The 22,179-nt window shown below is 48.4% G+C and overlaps 6 protein-coding genes across 6 annotated transcripts; 3 read left to right on the top strand and 3 right to left on the bottom strand.

The window, feature by feature from the left end:
* Positions 1–333: 333 nt before the first annotated feature.
* TREMEDRAFT_68552 (uncharacterized protein) lies at positions 334–5,145 on the top strand (the record flags this gene model as incomplete). The annotated part of the gene is made up of 8 exons (XM_007004255.1): positions 334–985; positions 1,440–1,444; positions 1,559–1,928; positions 2,001–2,664; positions 2,867–3,344; positions 3,634–4,234; positions 4,352–4,535; positions 4,650–5,145. 8 exons carry the CDS (start codon positions 334–336, stop codon positions 5,143–5,145), a joined length of 3,450 nt encoding a protein of 1,149 aa, XP_007004317.1.
* A 755-nt stretch (positions 5,146–5,900) lies between these two features.
* On the bottom strand, positions 5,901–8,650 carry TREMEDRAFT_29861 (uncharacterized protein; the record flags this gene model as incomplete). Its single annotated transcript, XM_007003802.1, has 5 exons — positions 5,901–6,144; positions 6,352–6,516; positions 6,707–7,119; positions 7,309–7,578; positions 7,793–8,650. The coding sequence occupies 5 exons, from the start codon at positions 8,648–8,650 to the stop codon at positions 5,901–5,903; spliced, it is 1,950 nt and encodes a 649-aa protein (XP_007003864.1).
* Positions 8,651–13,898: 5,248 nt separating this feature from the next.
* On the top strand, positions 13,899–14,460 carry TREMEDRAFT_29645 (uncharacterized protein; the record flags this gene model as incomplete). Its single annotated transcript, XM_007003783.1, has 3 exons — positions 13,899–13,993; positions 14,272–14,295; positions 14,340–14,460. Coding segments are annotated over 3 exons (240 nt in total), but the record flags the coding sequence as incomplete, so codon positions are not given.
* A 955-nt stretch (positions 14,461–15,415) lies between these two features.
* On the bottom strand, positions 15,416–17,616 carry TREMEDRAFT_61980 (uncharacterized protein; the record flags this gene model as incomplete). The annotated part of the gene is made up of 3 exons (XM_007004180.1): positions 15,416–15,422; positions 15,536–17,108; positions 17,304–17,616. The coding sequence occupies 3 exons, from the start codon at positions 17,614–17,616 to the stop codon at positions 15,416–15,418; spliced, it is 1,893 nt and encodes a 630-aa protein (XP_007004242.1).
* Positions 17,617–18,709: 1,093 nt separating this feature from the next.
* Positions 18,710–19,714, top strand: TREMEDRAFT_61979 (uncharacterized protein; the record flags this gene model as incomplete). The annotated part of the gene is made up of 2 exons (XM_007004179.1): positions 18,710–19,102; positions 19,592–19,714. The coding sequence occupies 2 exons, from the start codon at positions 18,710–18,712 to the stop codon at positions 19,712–19,714; spliced, it is 516 nt and encodes a 171-aa protein (XP_007004241.1).
* A 283-nt stretch (positions 19,715–19,997) lies between these two features.
* On the bottom strand, positions 19,998–21,164 carry TREMEDRAFT_61978 (uncharacterized protein; the record flags this gene model as incomplete). The annotated part of the gene is made up of 3 exons (XM_007004178.1): positions 19,998–20,086; positions 20,219–20,807; positions 20,982–21,164. 3 exons carry the CDS (start codon positions 21,162–21,164, stop codon positions 19,998–20,000), a joined length of 861 nt encoding a protein of 286 aa, XP_007004240.1.
* Positions 21,165–22,179: the final 1,015 nt, after the last annotated feature.

Below are 22,179 nucleotides of genomic sequence, written 5' to 3'. Positions count from 1 at the left end.
CCGCACACCATACGACATATCTTCTAAAGCCTCGACCTTTCGGCCCCGCCAAAGTCTTGTTTCAAAGATTGGGTTGCGATAATTGGGTGGGGTCGTGCTGAACACCTTTATGAAAATAGAATCCTAGTAATACTTGTGGTCCCTTCTTGGTCAATTTGGACAAGTCACTTGTGAGTTCAACCTCAATCATTTGCCCATATCGATTCAGGTCTCTTTTTCTGTCCCATCATCAACAGAGTAACAAAGAAGAATTCTCAAGTTCGAACTCATTACTTAGATCCGTCCGAAAAAACGCAATTCTCTACCAGTCTCTCATTCGAAGCCACGTCCGCCATGTCCGACCCTACTTCGTCTCGTTCCACCATCTCCCCATCTTCCATGTCATGCCTCGTCCTCCTCCCCTCCGCCACCCACGCACCTCTTCAACCTTCCATTCTAGCACATCTCTCACGACCTGCACCTCTCATCAGTCGTCAGTCCGGAAGTACAGTTCCTACCACTCGACATTTAAGCAACTCTGCTTCGTCCACTCCTCAACCCGACAAAGACCTGGAAAGTCAAGCTATCGATCATGTCATATCTGCAGGAAGACGATTATCCCTCGCCCCTGGTATTGGCACCGGCACTCAAACACTTTCCACACAAATGGTCTCATCAGTTTCTCAAGGATCACCAGACATGTCTCACTCTCCGTACACTTCCTCACCCATCATCAGTTCCACTGGTACCTCTCCTGGTGCTTCTCCCTACATGAGACACGCCCCCTTACTCGGAGCAAAACGGACAACAACGACGAAGGGTAGATCACGTCGTCCGCAAACCTCGGCCGCGGCTCAAGGACCGACAATGCTCTTATCACCTCCGAGCGACGGGAGAAACAGTGTCGCCCTACCTGGCGGAATGAGGGGCAGAGGTTCCGGGCGTAATCGACCAGGATGGGAGGGAGACGAAGTCGTTTCTGTTCTCCGAGCAAGTGGTTTAGAAGGTAAGTGTTTCGGTTTATCCTATTTTAACCCATGTGATTATTTTCGAAAAGCATGCTGTTTATGAGTGGGGAAATGTTGATGAGTTTGTCTCCTCAACTCCCACCTTTAAAGGATGATGTGCCTGTAACGCAAACTGATTGACTTTTCCCCTTTCCCCTCCTTGTTCCTATTTACCTGTGCTTTCCCCCGTCTCTTTCATCTCGAACGTTTTTTTTCCTACCCTTTCTCCTCTAACACATCCCTTTACTCCGCCCATAACACCTGAGGAGTAATCTGTCGATCCCTCTACCGCCCTTTGTCCTTCACGATGGAAAGCGGATCAGTGGCAACCCCTTGACTTTCACAGATGCGATGACTCCTAACTCTAAAAACTCTCATCCTATCCTTTCTTCCGACTTGACATTGTTTTCTGTTCCACCTTTGTTTCCCTCTAGCTGAGAGCTAACCCGATAGTGACCGTTCTTCGAAACGTTCCCCATCTTCTTCCCATTCTCTCTCCACCACGAGATCAACCGACTTTTCAACCAATCCATCATTCTTCTCTGAACGACCGATCATCTACACCTCATCAGCCCATCCCTGTCATCTTGGTCCCACTGTCCGACTCGCCGTCCCTACCATCTTTGTCCCTCTCGTTGTTGCTTTCGCAGGGAACCACTCCTTCTGCGGTGTGTTTTCAGCAGGATTTACTGGACCGGGCTCGCCGGACGGAGGAAGAGTGGCTGCCTTTCGCTGTGGAGCAAATCCGAACAGTCATCTCGATGCGTGATCGTGCTACGACAACTGAAAAACCTATCGTCATTGCTTTCTCCGCCAATCCAGTATTGACACAAACCACCACTACCGCCTGTGTTGCGGCGGGAGCGGCGGGCGTGTTGAAACCGCCCTACGATCTGGAAACCTCTCGTCTTGTTTGGCGGATGGTCATGACTGCTCGTGAAAGTCCTGCGGATCAAGCGACACATCTTCATTCTCAGTCTCAATCTCAAATTCATTCTCAGCCTCCACTTCAAGCCCGAACACGATCTCACAGTCGGTTAGGAAGAGAAAAGAATGATGATCCTCGAGTCATTCTACCACCCACAGCACTCACCTTTGGCGGTGAACATGAAGGTGAGATGATCCTCAGTGCCGCTGTTCGAAAAATGCACAAAGCACATGAATGGCATTCGACTTCTCGTAAAAATTCCATCGTCATACCTCTATCTACACCGGCATCAAGGACACATTCCTTCGCTTCCACTACACCTACTACTGCGGCGTTCAACATCTTGAGACAGGATTACGAAGTTCCCATGCCTGAAGCAAGCGACTATCATCCTTTTTTGGAATGTCTCTGCGCATGTAGACCCAGTATCGCGGCAAGACGGCAGAGTGTGGACATAGGAGGATTAACAATCGCTATGAAAAGAGCGTCGAGGGTTTTTGAAAATTCGCCAGATCCACCATTCAGAAATAAATCTGGGAAGCGAAAAGAAGAATTTACGTTCCCTTTTACACCTTCGAAAAAAGCAAATATGTTGCAAATGGAGGAGAAATTGGACGGAAAGACGGATGCGGAGAGGAAGGAGGAGAAGAAAGTTGAAGAGGAGAAAAGTACCAGATTGGCAGAACTGTTAGGTGCAATGTGGTATCAGACCACCAAGGCGATAGATATACAAATGGCCGATTATGCTCAGTAAGCCTTTCTTTTCCTCGTCTTCTCTACTCATTATGTGATCCACCAGTGCAAATACTCTGTCTATCGACCAAAAACGTTTCGCCCAGCTCTTCTCTCGCATGTGCGTGAAGCTTCATCCCACCGTGTCTTAGCTGGCGAATATTCTTCCCAGATTGCAACTGGTAGGGTGTCTCAAGAAAAGAGCAGAGCTGAACAATAGCCTCTCTAAACCTATATCACCCGCACTCCGAACCAGACTTCTTGACGCATTATCAACCTGGAACTTCCAACCCCACCTTCTCTCTCCTTCTGATGTATTCCACTCCGCTTGTATCCTCTTCGATGCTGTTCTCCACATAAAAGGCATCCATGAACTTCATCTCGAATGGGACCAAGTTCGCCGCCTGCTCTTCGCCATCAGGGCCATATATCACGCTCCTAACCCTTATCACAATTACGTACATGCCATTGATGTCCTTCAAGCCACTTATTCATTCTTGATTGCCATTGGTGTTGCTCCGCCATACGAGTATCTCCGGACGAGAAAAGAAGGGATTGTTTGGCAACCCAAGGAAGAGGTGGGAGAAGGGGGAACGAGTAGGGCGAGAGAGGTGATGAGACCACAAGATGTTTTGGCGGTGCTGATCGCTGCCATGGGACATGATATAGGACATCCTGGTTTGTCTAATGCTTTCATGGTGAGTACCTCGTCTTCATAGCTCTTTCTCGATTATCAGAGTTTGCTCTTCCTTCTCCGGTTCTTTACTCATCTACTCCCTGGCGCTCCCCTCAAGACACACCATGTCTGATCAGCTTCCACAAATCGCACATTTGCGCTACCACTCCCACATTGTGAAATCAGATTCCGTCTCGTCTCTCCTTGTTACTCGACGGGTTTCGTTCCCGCTGTTTCTTTTTCTACCCAAAGTTTGGGGGTGGGAGCCACGGTCCGACCGTGGTGATCATAGGAATCATGCTGATCTTTAGAAAAACGCCCGAACTCCGCTTTCCCAAGTATACGACGATAAATCCGTTCTCGAAAATATGCACTGCATGCTCGTCGTTCAACTCCTTCGAAAACATTCCTTCGGCTTTCTCCTCTATTCTCCTTCTGAAACCGACCTCTTCTGTCCCGCCCGTATCGAGTTTGATCGTCGAGGTTTCCGACGCGTGCTATACTCCACTATACTAGCTACGGACATGTCACTACATTTCGCCTGGATAGCACGATTGAAAGAATTCACCGAATCTCTCGATTCTACACCCCTTTCATCGAATTCCTCAACACCCACCAGCTCCCGAGGGATGGATTGGCCAAGGGATGAAGAAGAAGATAGGGTAATGTTCTGCCAAGCTTTGATAAAATGTGCAGATATAAGTAATCCAACTAGACCTATAGATGTGAGTGAACATTGGAGTAGTGTCTTATTAGAAGAGTGGGCTATACAAGCTAGTTTGGAGCAAGAATTAGATTTACCAGTTTCGGTCATTGCTAGTGCGGATGCTGCTCTACAGGCAAAGGGACAAGTTGGGTTTATAGATTTATTCACTTTACCTTTATTTGAAGCTGTTGCAGACGTTCTTCCCGGTAAGCAATTCTTTTCAAATCATCGATATCTCCACATCCCCCTCCTCATAAGGCTTTCCGGTTGGCAACCTTTTCTTCATTTCATAATCGAAGAGAAAGGATGTAATTGACGGACAGAACTTCAATGTTACGCCATTTTGTGCGCCGAGAATCGTGATCTGTGGCAGAAAAGATTGCAAAGTTTTTCATTAGATTCTCAACAGGCAGCAACGAAATTGATTCAACCAGCCGTTGAAGCCGCAAGTCGAGATGCAAGGTTCAAGACTCTTTTCCCATTGTCTTTACCTATTTCTCTTGTGGAGTCGGAATCTCTTCAGCCTGGGCCTTTCCCACGGTTCATAAAATCCTCACTGAAACCGACGAACGTATCAACAACAACGGTGGAAATGTCGTTTGCAGATGCATCAACAGGGAGAGAAAAGTTATCATCACCTTCATTCCCCAACTCGATATCGATCCACTCCACATCGTCATCACTCGAAGAAGAAACCTCAGGAGTATCACGCGGATCAAAAGGAGAAAAGTCAAATCATATCTCTTCATCCATCCCTAATTCAGTTTCTGCACTAGCTGAACCTGATACTCCTCGATTAACCACTTCCTTCAACTTCCCATTCAATAATCTAATCGACAGTCAAAACAATCTTCAATCTGATGACCAAAAACCAGACAATCCGCCGCCATACGATCAAACTTTAGTTAATTCACAACCCAACATCACTATGGAAACAAACAAAGTCGAATCTCCTGCTGCTAAAGCTATGAGAGCGGTTTATCATGCTAATCTGTTGGATCAACGACATAGATTAGGAAGTTGGTGTAGAGGTGTACCTATCCCAGGATTGGAAAAAGGTTGGGTCTTGGAAAGAAGGATGTCAACTCCTGTTGATGGTGTATCTATGGCTGTTTAGGTTGGGATAAACCGGATGGTAGTGGCATAACGAAGTATGAGTGACCGAGTTGGGTTTGGGAAGGGATATTATCTAAGTCGCAAGTGGGGTGGATGTGGTGATGGTTGTGTCGAGGTTTTATACCGATAGAGCTATGAGCATTAAGGATTGTAGTGAGGAAAGATAAGGATGAGAAAGAAGTAAGAGATGATGAGCGAGGAAGATGGAACCCGAAGAGGGTAAAAGGTACGACAGATGAGTCAACAAAAAGACACAAGGGACAAGGGAGATGGGACCAGGACAGAGAGGATTGAGATAAGGGGATAGTCAAGGGGAAAAGAAAATCTTTGTATTGTATCTTGGTCAATCGTGACATTTTTTTTGGAGGGGTCATTGTAAGAGTAAAACGTAGACGAATTCCATGCATTGATTCCTGGTTTTCCCCACTTTGACACCACTCGTACTCGAGTAGAGTAATTCAAGATTCATCGACCCCCTTTAATCCTTGACTTGCATAATGGTCAAATATCTCTTATCACATGATCATCTGCCATCAGGGTGATGCGGATATGTTGTTCTTTCAGAAGATAGATATGACAACCTGCGCTCTACTCAACCGTCATCGTCACTCTTCAAGAAAGTGAAAACCTCAAATGAGAGGTATATTATGATTCAGATCCAATGCTATGCTATACCATACCATGCTATAATGTTATTATAAGATGTCTAAAATACATCACCATTCCCTCCCAGAAAACGACTAAACCCACATGACACTAATGTACCCAGATGGGAACCCCATAAACCACAGGAGCAGCTCCAGTCAAATAACAAAGTTTACAATCGTCCCTAGCCGAATTAACAGCCTGTACATTTGATATTTGTGCCAAAGGGATCAAAGCGGGTTTACGTGATGTTGAAACGTGTGAAGGGTTAAGATGAAGACGTTGAAAGACTGATGTTGATAAATGATCTATCTCTTTATCTGTAACATCCCATAGATTTGCTACTAAAGATGGACTGAATATGTCAGTGATACGATGTCACATCTCATAATCCCACTTTCAGCTTCTCAATTGTCTTTTATCGATCGTATTTTGATATGGGAGAGCTGAAACTGAAAGAGAGGGATGAGGAAAGAAGAACAAAAAAGGGAGGAAAGATGACACTTGAAGAGTAGTGAGACGGTATTATGTGAACAGAGAGAGGAAGATGTAAAAAACTCACCATCCTCCCATGACATAATCCCATGGAGTACCATAACGATCTAGATCTCCCGCATCTCTCAATTCACCAGAAGAACATCCCCACAACATGACACTTGCGCATTTTGGTAAATGGGCGATTGCCTTACTACGTACATATTGTTCTGCTCCACCATGACCAAAGTATCTTCAAGTCAGCTGATGTACACTGAGCGTTCTTCCTGGTCTCTCCATCCACCTCCTCACATCACACCCAAGTAAGGGAATACACTAGCAAGCGTTTTACTCTCACCACTGCTTGGGACAGGGAAGCTGGCTTCGAGAAAGAGGCAAAAAGCAGAAGTACGGTGGAGTAATGGGGCTATTTGATCACTCACAAAACCAAATCATTTTCCTTCAACGCAGTAGTATATTCCAATTCAGTCGGAGGTCTTCCTTTTATACCTTTCCATCCTGATCTCTTTGTCATACTATCAATCCAAGGTTCGAAGCTTTCTTGTGTCCTTTTCAAGTCTCCCGAGGGGTTTAAAATATAAAACGTCTTTTTAGAATTCACACTTCTCTTCGCTGGGTCTGACCCTGGATGGAGATGCAGACCCAAATTGACTTGATCGAGAAGGAAAGGTAAGGATGGGATACGGGAGATGGGACGACCACGGAGAATGGGAAGGGATTCCCAGGGTATAGGAAATACGTTTTTGTCAAGTGCGAGGAAAAGATGTTCAGGTTCCGTAGGGGTGGCATTGGTAGTGTCAATCTCTGCTAAGAGAGATTTCACATCTACCCCTATCTGGGACATCAGTACCTGTGTCAATCCATTCAGGATACTTCATCTTCCAACGAGTTCTTGTCAAATCCTTCTGTAGCGAAGACTTACTCCAGTACATTGACCGATTAAAGATCACGATGATTGTGGTGAAGACAAAGTGAAATGGATGGAAAATAGAGACGTTGGAGGGCAATGATTAACTCCACTTACCTGGTCAATGTCCAACTCCGCAAGGGCAACAGGCACCCCATGAAATTGATAGATGTCCAAGATGAAATAAACCAAATCTTCGATCTCTTCATCGCGTGATTTCGAAGACAATGTGATGAAACATTCCAAAAGGGCGTCGTCCAGATGAACTTGGTGTTTACTGATAGCGATACCATTTCCAGATAGGGCATATGCAAAGATCCGGTCAAGCTTCGTTCTGAATTCTTTCAGCTTTTTGGTTGATCGACCTTGTCGAGAGCTGAAGATAGTCTATTCGTTAGCTCACCCTTCTTCGAGCAGTACTCCGAGAGCCCAGAATGAGAGCTAACAAATGTCAGTATCCATGACGGCTGAGGGGACAAGGTAGTTAGACCCTGTTGATTGCCAGCCTTAGCCGGAGGAGGGCAGAGGGAATTCGTGTACCAAGGTTGATGGAGAATGTATGAGACTGCTGTAGAGTTGAAACGGTATGGGGAAGACCCACCTTGAAAGCCCCCAACCAACAAAACTCTATAGTCTCTACCAACGTCTTCATTCTCCTATCCAGCGCTTGTCTCACAGCCCACCAATCCTTCTTAGCCGCTGTCGTATCTGCTACATCCTTCGCTGACCTAGCACTCTGATCACTAGCTTCGATGATACTCTTCAATTCACTTATAGCCGCATCAAACGTAAAGAGGTCGTCATCACCTTCTCTCCTCCCTTGTCTATCGAGAGGAAGACAGAAAACAAGTGGTTCGTGATCTTTCTGATGACGAGTGACGAACATTGTGTTCCTATCATCTGTCACATTGATACTAATCACTGCCCATTCTGGAGGTAATATCGATAAATCAAAACCTGACTGATCGATGATAGATCCTGTGGCATACCGTTCTCTTACTGAGGTCCAGTATTGACGAAGGATTCGGTCTTCCGATTCTGATTCTGAATCAGAGTCATTAGACAAAGTGGAAGACGATGGGGGAAGGGCACTGATGGAAGGAAAGATCATATCGTCCATATGTGGATTGGGAAATTTCATATCAATCGCTGCAATTATCTCTCTTGAAAGAGTGAGGGAAGGACTGTAAGCTAACATGCTAGCGACGGAATTAGTGATTGTTCCTGAACCCATTCCTAGAGAAGTCTGAAAGGTGCCCAATAGAGCGAGAGATACAAGAGCCTGTCGGATATCTTCTACTTTACCACGTCTCGTTGATATTTGTAACCCAGAAGTGTAAGCTGATTCAGCGCGAAGGAGAGCGAGTTGAATGTTATGTCTCGTGGACAATCGATCTTGTACACGTTTCTTTGGATCTCCCATAGGTAGAGCGATAGTCGATTCAGTGAGAGAACTCATAAATAAATCCGTTTTGAATTGATCCAATGCGTCGTGTAATGCCAATCGCCCTTCGAGGAGATATTGTTCAGCTTTCACTTCCTCTGAACAATCGCGTAATTCTGCCAGACGGGATACCACGTTCTTGTATTCGGAGATACCGGCTTCACATAGCATCCAAGCTTGTCGCATCAGGACCTGAGATAAAGCTACGGGTAGTAAAGGATCCTTGGGGACGCTTCCGAGAGATAATCTCATGAGGCTCATTGAGGTAGACAATCGACTGATCGAGGTCGATAATCGTCCACCTGTGCTTCTCTCAGGAGAAAGCATCTTCTTCTCGCTGGCGGTATAGATTCCTTCCAAACCTGAAACACTTTGTAAAGCCAAATCGAAAGCTTCTTCGGCTTCTTCCGCCAAGTCCTGTCGGAAGAACAAGTCACCTCGTATACGTTCTACATCGATTGTATCGGGCCCTTGAAGAATTCGTAATGCACCAGAAGCTTCGTTCAGTTTTTCAGAAGATTCTTCCATTCGGCGCATACGGTAACGCAGGTCAGCCAATCGGGCCGAGACTCGTGCTAACAAAGTAGACGATTTGATGGCTTTTGTCACTGCTTCGGCTTGTTTCAGATAATATTCGCATTCCTTCACTGAACCTCTGGCGGCGAGAGTATCCGCAAGAATCAACAAAGCATCAATGAAGCTCTCCGCAACAGCCCACTGAAGACCATGTAGATGTCGACCGGACAATACTGATGGACCAGTCGATCTGGAAGGTCGATCATCTTTGGGAGGTTCGTCCGCTCCCTTGAGTTTCATTGGTAATTCGGTGAAAACGTCGTCGACCGGTTGTGCTGCAGGTATTCGCGGGTCGTCAGGGGCAATCCTGCAAACCATATCGATTGCTCGACTCCACAAACGAAAGTTGGCTTCATAGTGTCTCAAAGCAGCAGAGGGATCATCTCTGACCAGAGCCAGCGCGGCCAAAGCTCGTCGAGCTAGTGTGACGTGTTCGATCTGTCCATGCTTTGTTAAGATACTAGACTGCAAGGAGACGTTGCTCGGAGTTGGTATAGTGCGTAGGATTGATTCAGCGTCTGAGAGTGCCACGATGGCATCTTCGGGTTTCCCGGATGCTATGAGATACAGGGAATGTCGGAGATAAAGTTCGCTTTTCACGTTCCGCGACATGCTTGGATGGTCATGAACATATTTGAAAGCTTGAGTAAAAACTGCCTTGGCACGAGAATGCTTGCCTAGAGCCAAATACTGGCTTGCGAGAAGAGCAGAGTGTCGGATATATCCGTCCAAGTGAGAGTCGCGATGTCGTTCTAATGCACGGAGGATTTTTAGGGTGTCGATTTTCAAGAAGACATGACCCAAGAGGCTTAAGAGGGAAGAAAGAGCTTCAAGAAGAGCAATAAGACGATCGATATCCTCCAATTCCGTCACCAAGCTACTGCTGATCCTGCGCTTAACATTCGTTGGACTAGGGGCAGACTTGGGAGTATTCTTCACGACTACGGCCTTCATGAGTTCACTTTTTGTTTGAGTGACGGACCTGGAGACGGACCGAGGGGTATTCTTGGTCGCACTTCTGACCGTGGCCGCCTTCGTAAGGGGCCGTTTGACTCCGTTGCTCTGCGTTTGGGCTTTTTGTGGAGAGGGCGCTTTGGATGGAGGAATGATCAATTGTCGTACGCTGTCGAGAGCAGCAGTGGCGATGTCGACAATGTCTTGGGCCGGATCGGTCGAAATATGGTACACCCTGATGGCTCGGATGAGCTGTACGACAGCCATCAGTTCGGTTCGATAGTGTACCAAGGTCCTGTCATTGCCTGAAGTATTGTAACGTCCAAGGAGGTCCGCCTCGGCGGCGAGAGAATCGAATTGGTCATCACTATGACCTGACGTGGAGATATGCACGAGTAGCTCCACCAGGACTGTCAGTCGTCGGACGGGATAAACGCCAGCGTCATAGGTGATCAGTGTAGCTTGAAAAAGTTCGGTCATCAATTGGGGAGCGTCTGTCCTAAAACTTTTGGTCTTTAGCATGGAAAGGAGGCTCTCGCCTAAAGCACCAACAGCAGGGCTGGAGAATCGTTCCGAGAGATTGTGGAAGAAAGTCATGAACCCCGACCGATGATTGGCAGGATCCCAAAGTAAAAGGTTGAAGACGTTCCGGAGGAGAATATTGAGAGTGGGAAATTGTTGCAACGCGGCACGTACCGGCTTCTCGGTGACGGCCATGGCGAACTCGTTCAGAAGATCGATGGATTGGTGATAAAGTATCTGACAACAAGCGAGCAAAGCGGCCTTATTATTAGTCTTAGTCGGGGTTCTCTTCATGAAAATGTCACTCACATTCCTATCCCCCAACTTATTATGACACTCGCAAACAAGCTCGTAAGACATGACCACGAGACGTTCCACTCGTCTAAGCTTCTCTTCTACCGCACCCTTATCGTTTCCCTGCAGTCCATCACCTTGTGCTTCACGGGCCCAATCACAGCTAAGTTCCCCCAAGCTGAGCGCCGCGACTGTGTGGCCATCTTTCCACATGATCCGACCAGAATTGAAAGCGGCGGTAGAGAGACATAGCAGCCAACCGTTCTCCTCCGACGCTTTGAGATGAGTATCGAGTGATTTCACCAATTTGTGTGCCCTGGTCAGGGGTTGAGCAAGGAGAGTGAAGGTGATCCCTGGAGTTATCTGATCGCGTAAATTCAGGATCGTGGAGGCATCAATGGCTGCCCCAACAAGGCCTGAGCCTAAGCGGACTCGGATCTGCCTGCTCAGCGTGATCGACGAATGATGAGATTGACTTCACCTCTTCAATCTCCAGCAATTCTTCAACGCATGTCAAGTAGCCAATGATCCAGTCCCGAACTCCACTACATGTTGCGGGTTTCTCTGACGGCCCTGGCTGAAGGATCTTGACACATGCCCTGCGGAGTCGCTCGAGTGCACGGAGGGATTTGTCAATGATATCGACAGCTCCTTCGTCAGAGTAGACAGGCGCGCAGGCTATGAGGGTGTGCAGGTCGGTATGACGAAGCGCGTACGTAAGCATGGTGACATCAGTAGGGCTGGGGTGGTCCGCTATGTAATCAGAGTCTGCGCCAGTCTCAAGATACGGACTTACCCAGACACTTCTCTGCCAACATTTGAGCTTTGACCAGATCAGCTGTCGCGCGGGGGAGAAAGCTGAGGGCTTCCCTGGCCGAAACGATAGGTGTGGTTGGCGAAGAATCTGGCAGAGAGGAAGAAATCACAAATGGGTCGGACGTTGGAGTTTGAGTTGCAGGACTATTGGTCATAAATGTCGATGCCTTGTCTACTACAGTCGGATCTTTCAACTACACTGTCAACTCGAACCCTCATGGCGGTAAAGGGATGTAGGATTGACCTGTCTTCCGAGCTCGACCCACAGATCTGACAACTTCCTCCATTCTTTCCCGTCAAACCAAAGCTGCCTTTCTCCCCTCTCTCGAGCGATATCAAAAGCCCAGGCCGTGACACTTTCTAGACACTCGGCAGCCGCTCTCGGTCTCTCGGTCCCGCCTCTCCCTTCTAAGTGGTCTATCAATTGCCGCCGCATAGCTTCCCATATTTGCGCAGGAGTGGTGCCAGAGGGTGACTCTCCGGCAGTCGCTATCAATGCCATGGCGCTGAAAGCTAAGCGCTTGACCATAAATATATCGGGTGTGAGAGGGGAAGTGAAGGGAACAGTCTGCCGATAGAATAGTAGAATGTAGGGCTTGAGGCCTTCGGAAGAAGACAGCGTACGTGCTATCAACAGTGGATTCAAACCACCGGAAGGGGCTCTTGTTGGGAGAAGTTGTCGCTTTGGATCAGCCTGAGTAGAGTTTAGAGGAAGCTGCTCACGAAGTCGATGGGTGTTCTAAGTGCGATCGCGATGGTCCAGCTCATAAACAACGCTTGACAAATCACTTGTTTAAGCGTCTCAGTCAAAATATCCCCATCTGGGGATGGCATGTCTAGGAGATTTTCCTTCACCGTTTCCTGACCCGCATGTTGGTAGAGCTTCAGTAACCTCGGCCTGGTTTTGACCTGAACTTCCATAGCTCTCTCCCACTAATGAATCAGCTACCATACTACCGGTCACAGATATAAGATGATTACGAGGCCAGAATGATCGGATATTGCCATTATACTAGACACTCACCATGTTTATCTGACACAGTCTCAGGGTCAAATTCTGAGAAGCCCTTTCCACTTCGATAGCCTTGTTCCCTAAACGGCCCTGATCCGCCATCCTCCTCAATACAAGTAGTGCAGTTTCGGCCATGTCCACACATTCCAACACCCTACTCTCTTTCCAATTCTCGACGGCCACACCATGTTTGTAACCCGCCCGCAGAGCATTGCAGAGGACAGTCATCGAAGAGCTCAATGCCGACATGGCCGCCTGGGCTCGCTGAGAGGGAGACATATCCGACTCGTCGGATATCCATGGAGCATCCTGTTGATTGATCAACCTTTGCTTACCCTTACTGTTTCCGAACCTGACTGTTTCCACCTTATTGGCCTTGGCGACTTTGGGTGGAAGTTTTGAACTGGAAGCGACAGTAGTGGATCGCGTGGCATTTGCTGTATTGACGGCTTTTACGACCACAGATCGTTGAATGGCGGTTCTCGGGGCGCTGGGACCAGCGACTACGACGTTCTGCTTTCGAATGGATGTCGTTCTGGGACTAATACTACCCTCTGGCTTGCTGGTCATGGGCGCGGGAATGTTCTGAGAAATCTTCAAAACCCTCTCGAGCTCCTCTTCCAGCCCGGTGTCTTTCTCCTTCGCCTTCCTTGTAGACCTCGGTAGCTTTCGGGGAGATCTTGGAGGTGCTGGAGGCCTGGCTACCTTTGTGGACATGTTGTAGGGAGGATATGATGGATGGGGGAGGGGGAAGGGGCGAGGGGCGAGGGGCGAGGTGAGGGCAAGAAAGAAGTCAAGCGCGTTAGTGTTGATTGGAGTGGTGACGTGGTGACGTGGCATTTTGGATACTGCGTCAATTTTGATTCCGTCTTTTGTTTTGCCGCTCTATATTTACTCTTCCACCTCATTGACAATTCTATACCGCGGAAAGCATCATGGTGAGTCCCCGCGTACTGTATACTTATCTGACATCATGGGCATGAGCCGAGACTGTGGGATGGACAGTGGCGGGGAAGAGTCCAGGAGGTGGGATGGACAGGAGGGCAAGTTGGAGGTGGAGAAAGATTCCGGGTCGGGAGTGTTGACGATCAGATCATACCCGTCAGGTGCTTCAGTTGCGGTAAAGTCATTGGGAATCTGTGGGAGAGCTGGATGGAGCTACTGGCAGCGGGTGTGAATGAGGGGTGAGTGACTTTTACTGCTCTCTTACTGCTTTCTTGTACCCTCGGAACGTGACGACACCCCAAAGTATCATAAACCCTGCACCTCGGTCGGATGTTCCCGATGACAACTCCCTCACTCGCACTGTTCCTCCGGAATGTCCACCCTTTTGGAATATTGATATGGAGCTGTCATGTCAAATGCTCGAGGCTTGATCAGCCCCATCATGATCATGATATTTTACCGGAGACGATATCTCAGGCGGGATTAACTTATTGAACGAAGTGTGCTGACAATACAGTGAAGCGCTTGACAGGCTTCAACTGTAAGTCATGCATTGCTCTCCAATCGACCCGAATTGACGAGTAGGAAACGGTATTGTTGTCGACGAATGGTTCTCACTCACGTTGACCTTATCGAGAAATTGTTGATGTACAACCGTGAGCTCTATCCCCCATCATTTGGAATTCTGCTCATCCGTAGCGCATGAAAAGCATCAATGATCCCTTCGATCCATTTCTTCATGGTTGCCCTTCGACCTTTTGTTAGAGTTTCAGGATTGACACGTCTCGGTACCTCCATACCATCGAAACTCGTCATCTTAGTACTCTCTTTAGATGCATCGATCCGTCAATCCAGCCCCTTTATCCATCGGGCGCGTCAGTCATACAATGCATGTATTATCCTAGTCCCGCCCTCAGCTACTCCATGGACAAAAGCACTCGGTAGCATTGACCATGATCCCGACATTCGCTTCCGATCGAGGTGCGGTGTAGAAGGTGGATGCAATCTGGTTAGTGGCACTTGTGTCCAGTGGCGGAAATGCCGAATTGTCCTTACATCCGCACGGAACCTCTGCTTTCCTCCCCTTCAGTTGTGAGCAGCATGGACAGGGTGATCAGACAACCAGGGATGGAGGTGGGTGGAGCGGAGTCAGTAGCATGTGACAAGGATAATGCAACACGAAGATGGTGATTGGACAGTGAAACTGGCAGATACCATTGAGGCCACTCATCAACGTTTTCATTTGAGTGTCCGTGCCGTGCAACTATCGCTCATCATCGTGAATCAGCTCTCTCTAACTCTCTGATGCATGTCACATACTGTCATCCTGTCTTCAGTATCAGACTCGACCAGGGCCTGAGGTCTCCCATGTCAGAGCAACCTTGTCTCCTTAGGGTCGGAGAGACCCTGAAGCTTCAGATCGGGTTACTGGCCGTGGACCGTCTTTTATTCTCTTAGACAGAAAAGTCGTGCCCAAGGATTTAGTCACGTCCCACGCCAAAGCACGTGCATGAGCATTTGTTCCCCAAAGCCAAAGACCTGCAAGCTGTTCCGGATTCAGCCCTGCTTGCACCCTCCTCCACCAGAGATTGGTGGATGGCCCCGGGTGGTTAAAAAATTTGGTCCACAAGACAGAGGCATCATCATACTTTATCTGCCCTTTAAGGTCTGCTGGTTCAGGAGGGAAGACAAAGCGGCTTTCCTTCCGAGGATTGACCGTCGGACTAATGTGTGTTGGTCGGGGATTATTCTTCAAGAGCTTAGAAACCGCTCCAACTGACCCCTCAAGGTCGCAAAAGTCCAAACCAACAGTACCCACATCATTTTCCCTCAATATCTGATCTTTCAAAGAGCGCTTTGTCTCTGGTTTCAAGTGTGTGACTGTTGCAATACGCCAATCTCTCTCAGTGTCACAGACTGCTGCCAGCCTTAGCATTTCCTTCAGAATAGCATTTGCCTTTGCAGAATCAGGGGTCTCTCTATCCCATGCATTAGACAAGACCTTGAAGGTATTTGCTGGAATATAACCACAATTCTCATTCTTCCCATAATTTTGTGGGGGATGTCCTTGTAGTTCATCTGCCAGCTCACTCCAAAGGCGAGCTTCAGACACTCTAACCGCAGAGTGTTGTGACAGGTTTGGACTGTCACAGACTCTGACTTTTGGTTGCCCAGAGTTGGCTGGCGCACTAGTTGCTACTGAGTGGCCTGCATTTGAATCGGCTGATTCAAGTAGTGAAATTGTTGACTTCTTCTTCTTCTTCTTCTTCTTCTTTTTATCTGTCTTTAGGCCTTCCTCTGTCCCAGTTGTCAAGCTGGGTGTTGGTCCCCCCCTTACCACACCAGGTGCTTCAACAGCGCGTTTGTCTGATGACTGGTCGACTGTAGAGGTCATGGCCTCGCTCTTCCCTGTATTAATCTGATTCTTTGAATATCCTTCTGTACTGATGGCCTTGCTTTCCTCCTCCGGCAACCCTCCCCCCTGATACATGACACCCGCTTTTTTGAAAGCTTTTGAAACCACATCAGGATAGTTGGTGCATAGCTCCCAATGGGTATTAGTGTTGTACCAGCCGCCCTGAGTTGCTAGTTCAAATGTCCTCCGAGTCGTTCCCAAAGATTGAAAGTGCTTAGTGACACCCTTCACTGTCTGCTTTTTACATTCTCTGGGGAGTATTTGTTGGTTCCACTGCATTGATATGCTATCCTCTGGCAAGGATGGTTTATGCTTGGAAGCAGTGTGCGCCTCAGTCACTCGGTGTGTGGCCATGCTGTACCACAGGATTTCACTGGCAAGTTCAGGATCATCTACCGGGATGTGAGCTGTGAGAATCCTAGTATGTGAAAGCCCCTTTTGTGATGCTTCTGCCAAAATCAGGAGAGACGCCTCAGGAAATGCCCAGTTGAGAAGTATGGTTGGGCGCCTCATAGACTCATCAAAATCCATGAAAACATCTTGAAGCAACTTTGTAGAAGCTTCAGCGAGATCCGCCTGCGGTGGGAAATCACCACTCCCCCGCAATCCCGATTCTGCAGTCTCCCGAATCCACTGGGTACCGAGGAAGTTTTGCAAACGTTGATGAATGTCGGCATCGAGGGAGGAAGTGTCAATTTGGGACCTGATGGATATGGCCTCTGCCTTCATTTGTATAGGATACTCAATTGGCTCAACCCACTTTGGTACGGATTCTGGAGAGGGCTCAAGTATTTTCCCACCCACAGCATCTGCCTTATGTGTCAGGGTTGTGTCCTTCGAAGATTTTGTCCCTTCTTTTTTGAGCTGCTGTTTTCCTAGGGTTGGTTGGGCCGGGTAGTTGAGGGTTTTAATCTCTGCTACACTGACCTGTTCTTCCTCTGTTTTGTTCTTTGGGGAGATGTTCTCACTGGCAGTTCGGACAAGACTCTCTCAATCATTCCCGTCGAGTCCCGTGTCCTGATGAACCATGTCGCTGTCAGTTTGAAGGGCTTGCGAACTATCTGGTCTGACTGAACACGACTTCGGATCCCTGCGGGCTGTTGGGGTCTCGTACCAGTCTGAGGGTAACTGACCATGGAGTCGCAACAGCCCGGACGGGTCAGTAAGACCGTGAAATTTCAGTAAGTATTCCATCCCATATAGTACAGACCATGATTGATCACTCTTATAGGGAGGTGAATCTTCATTGTGATCTGAATCTCTACCTGTCATCCCTCGGTTCATTTGGGGTGTGGGCAAGAAGTTTGCAAATTTGTGAGAAGGGGGTGTAGGTAAAGAGATGGTTGAATTTGAATGAGGGGAGTAGGAGGAGTGGCCGGAGAAAGAAGCCCTCACGTCAATGGATACGTGAGAGACCTGAATCAGACCGGGAAGGGGGCCGTGCATGGCAGTGTAGTCAAGGAGAAAGGTGTGCTCTTGGATAGATGCTATGATTCTTACCTTTCACCATTTCCCACGCCTCAAGCATGAGCGAGAATCCGTTGCGCACGACTCATGAATTATCCGGGTTATAGCCGGGTGGTGGGATCTAGGTAGATACAGGGATCAAGAGGGAGAAGGGAAGTCCTACTCCCGGACACGTTTACCTATCTGGACGACCACCATAAATATGATACACGACTTTCGTCGACTGGGGTCAAAAAGGAGAGATCCAGCCCACCTGAGCCGGGACAAACCTGAGCCGGACAAAAGGGTAGAGAACACAGTATAAGGGCCCGGTCTGAGGAAGTCAGAGATAGTACTGTGCAGTCACCAGGCTGCCGTGGGACGAGGTCAAGAATAGCATCTCCCCTCATTCCCCCATACGTGAAGTATGTATCCGTAGAGCATTCTTGAACGATGTTTTTATCAGCCATTGGAGATCATGTGGAATTAATGTACCAGATCCTTGCCATGTCAACTCACCACGGGAGTAGAGATGACTCCTGCAAAGTTTTACAACCATCCATCTCTCGGCCACTGAGAAGACTAAAACTGTCTGAAAATTGACGGTCTGATGTTCAAAAGGGCACCATGGACTACATACTACTGATCACCTTTCCTATATAGTGTCCCATCTCCAGTTTCCGGTGAGGATCCAGCCAGATCTGCTGGGAGGTGAATACCCCTACCAGCTTAAGCCGTGACGTTCAGCCAAGGTCAATTGCGTTGAGAGCATGAGTTCAGGAGACCACCGGGTTTGAGGTATGATCCTCCACCGTGTTCCCAAGGAAGCCGGCGCACGAGAGACATTCACGCATGAGCCCACTGCCAAAGGTGCATCACTTGGTACTCAGAAATGAAGATGGGGATAGAGTGGGGGAAGGAGAATTGAGTCAGAGAAGAAAAGTTTCAAACTCCTTCCATCAACTTTCACTTACCGGTTCGAATTCCGACCTTGTCCTTCCCTTTCTCCACTGCACTGGCCAAGTAGCTTGGATCATCTCCCTCTCTCACACATCTCCTTGATTACTGTCTCACGATTTGAGTAGTATCCCTGATGTCTCATCGTACTAGGAAAAGGGCAGAGCTGAGGAGGAGAGCAAAAGACAAAGAATCAGAAAACAGGGAGGCAGAAAACAAGAATGACTTGATGTTTTCGATCAGAGAGCATGTCTCTGTCGATCCAGTTGGGGATTATTATCGTCAATATGGAAGTTTGATAGAACTGACAAGGGAGCCTGGAACAGGAGGGGCTATTGATCCTATATTTGTGCAGCTCTCTCGGGAAGAACCTGGGGATCCATGGAGCCTGATTATATCCATGAGTCATCTTGATTATGAGGGAAGTACAATGGATGAGCCCGAAGATATTGAAGCGTTCTTTACAGTATGGACAGATATTGACAAGCGTAAACCCAAGCATTCGAATCCCGACTGGGTCATTCGATATGTGAGTCTTTGTCACAGGGTTGCTTCTTCGTTAACTTCCTACGACCGACGGCCAATAACTTCGTGGGCTTCGACCTTTACCAACTTCGTTGTTCGAGATATGAAATAGGTGACAATAACTTCTGGGTGTAATAACTTCGTACTTTACTAACTTCTATCACTAAGACAACAACCAGAGATCGTCAAAGATCTCTGGGAACTTCGGCCCTTAAGTACTTCGTCCTTCCCTAACTTCGTCAACGCAGAACTTCGTTCAACCCGACGTCCCGAGCTTCGTACCTCACGAACTTCGTCCCCGACGAAGTTCGTGCCTTCCTAACTTCGTATCCTCCTAACTTCGTATCTCCCTAACTTCGTATCTTCCTAACTTCGTATCCCCCTAAGTTCCTACATGACTAACTTCGTCCTCGACGAAGTTAGCCTCCTAATACCCTCGTGGGTGGTGAAGTTCATGCGAACTGGGTCGTTGATGGCGAACTGATGTCCAAAGGAACTTCGTTTGATGGGAAAGGATAATGTCACGCGGCGCCGCGTGACAGTCGCCCCCTCCTTGAGCGCGAACGTCCTCGTGAGCGAACATCAACGCCGAAAAGAACAAAACAACTCAGCATGAAGTTCGGTTCTCACCCTTCTCCTCAAACCAACTTCCTGACAATGTAATTCCCGTAATGAAATTCCAGGAAAATCTGAAACCTCCTTTGGCTACGCCGCCTTCCTTACAACAAGATCGCCATCTACCGAACTTCGTAACTTGCCTCCTAGACATTGGAAAATCGTGGGGGAAATTCGTATGTGACAAGAAGATATGACAATGATAGAGGAATTTTATGTATGGGGAATGGGAAGCAATAATCTGTTCGTGAGTGCAGTATCCATGAGTGCAAGTAGGAAACCCCTTAGCCTAAAAATTTTCTCTCGTATCCAGGGATCTTCGTGGTATCCTGGACTCCATGAAACACAACGTTGACGACGGGAACACCCTTATCTGTTGTCAACAGCAACGAATTTCCCCTTATACTTTGTGAGTCGACGAACTTCCCCCCCTAACTTCTTCAATTCTAACTCTCTTCTTACATCTCAACCAACTCTCTCACTAAATTCATCTCTTCATACCCACCATGGCCCCGTCTACCCCTCGAAAACTCGTCAAATCTCCTCCTTCGAACGTTGCCCGAAGGACTCGAAGCAGTAAGTTCTAATTGCCTAAGAATTTCGTGGAGAAGTTTCGTGTCATGGCTGATGTTAGTGTCCCGGGTCCAGTCTCCCCCTCCTGCTCCTCCTTCGTCCTTCGTCCGCCGCCTTGCCAGCTCGGCTGGCCTTCGCCTCTCTTCCTTGTCGGCCGCTCTCCCTTCTCTGTCGGCGTCTTCCTCGTCTTCCGCGCCTCCCGCTCCCGTCGCCGGTCCATCCTCGACTCCGGCCAAGAGAAAAGCTCCCTCGAAAGAGGCGAGTTTAAGAAGAAAATCTTCCATCCTTCGGTCTCCTAAGAAGAGACATCGACGAACTTCTTCACCAATATCGGTGTCCTCTTCCTCTTCGTCCGCTTTGTCCTCGCCCACCCCCGCTCGCAAACGGGTACGGGTTGAAGCCCCCTCTTCCTCGCCTGTTCCTCGTCCGGGAACGGTAAGAACTTCGGCGAGTCTCTTGGCCCTCCTTGCGGCCCAACCTGGAAGGTGGGAGCTTGCTCCCAAGGGCGAAGAATGTGATCGCTGCCGGTGAGTGAATCAAACTTCCCAGAACGTAACAGATCCTAACTTCCAGTGACGAGCAATCTCGTCACCCCGACTTCCCCTGTGTTCGTCCTTGTGGGACCAACCGCGGTACACGATGTGCATCGTGTACATCAGGTGTCTGTTCCTTCCTCCCCCCTTCCCCTGCTAAACAGAGGAAAGTCTCGACAACTTCTCGCTCTTCGCCCGTCGCTCGCTCGTCGCCCCCCGCTGCTCGTCGTTCGGTGTTCGCGACCGAATCTCCTTCGTCATCGGACGAACTTCCCGGTCTTCCTCCTCCTCTTCGGAGAAACGGTTAGCAGCTATGACCATGGTAGCTCTTCGTGCAGCAGACATGATGGACGTACAAGGGGTCATCATTCGCCGTTTCCTTAATCAAATTCGTCTTTTAACCCGGAACTTATCAAAGAAAAGTTCTCATATTGGATCTGCTACTCATAGTTTGCTGCTCGAATGGAACGAACATCTCCTTCGTACTGGTCGCCACGCTATCTTCGGCCATAAGTTCTGGGGAGAGATCAATGATACCATCGGGCGAAAGGAGCGTGATCTGACTGGTGTCGCGGTTGCTGGGCCCAGCACTCAAGGACTGAGGGACGAGGTTCGTGCGGCTAGTGAGACGTTCTGGGATGCTAACTGGCGGATGAGAAACGTGATAAGAAACGATCCGTTGTTAGTGGTAGCCCGTGAAGAGCTTACTGATACTGAGGGAGCCCACTCATGGTGGGATGATAGTAGAAGATGGAGTCGTGAGAAACAATGACCCTCCTTTGGCCATCAAAACCCCATCACGCCTTAACCTTTTTACTCTACACGTAACTCAGGACTTCTGACACCAAGTACGGCGAAGTTAGACGGAGTTAGGCTAAGTAGGAACAATGGGAGCAGAAGTACGGCGAAGTTAGACGGAGTTAGGCTAAGTAGGGACAATGGGAGCAGAAGTGCGGCGATGTTAGGCGGAGTTAGTCTGTTCCCAAGAGACAGCATCATCAGTACGGCGAAGTTAGACGGAGTTAGGCTAAGTAGGGACAATGGGAGCAGAAGTGCGGCGATGTTAGGCGGAGTTAGTCGAAGGAGGAAGAGGATGGCCGAGGGCTCGGGGAAGTTGGACGAAGTGCGTTGAAGTACGTCAAAGCGCGAGAGGGTTGGATGAACGTCTAGGAGGGGTAGATAATATTAGCTGAGAAGATCGCTGAAGTTCTTCAGCGATCCTTGATTGTTGTCAGTAGTGAAAGACAAATAGAGATAGCTATAAATTCAAGATACATCGCCTTCAGTTAGAGCAAAACCCTAGTTCAGGAGTAACTACGCCGTAGTACGTCGTAGTTACACCCCTTTCGACGTCTGCGCC

Source organism: Tremella mesenterica, assembly GCF_000271645.1.
Source record: "Tremella mesenterica DSM 1558 unplaced genomic scaffold TREMEscaffold_4, whole genome shotgun sequence".
In the NCBI taxonomy this organism is placed as follows: Eukaryota; Fungi; Basidiomycota; class Tremellomycetes; order Tremellales; family Tremellaceae; genus Tremella; species Tremella mesenterica.
This window is presented reverse-complemented; position numbering and strand designations above follow the sequence as displayed.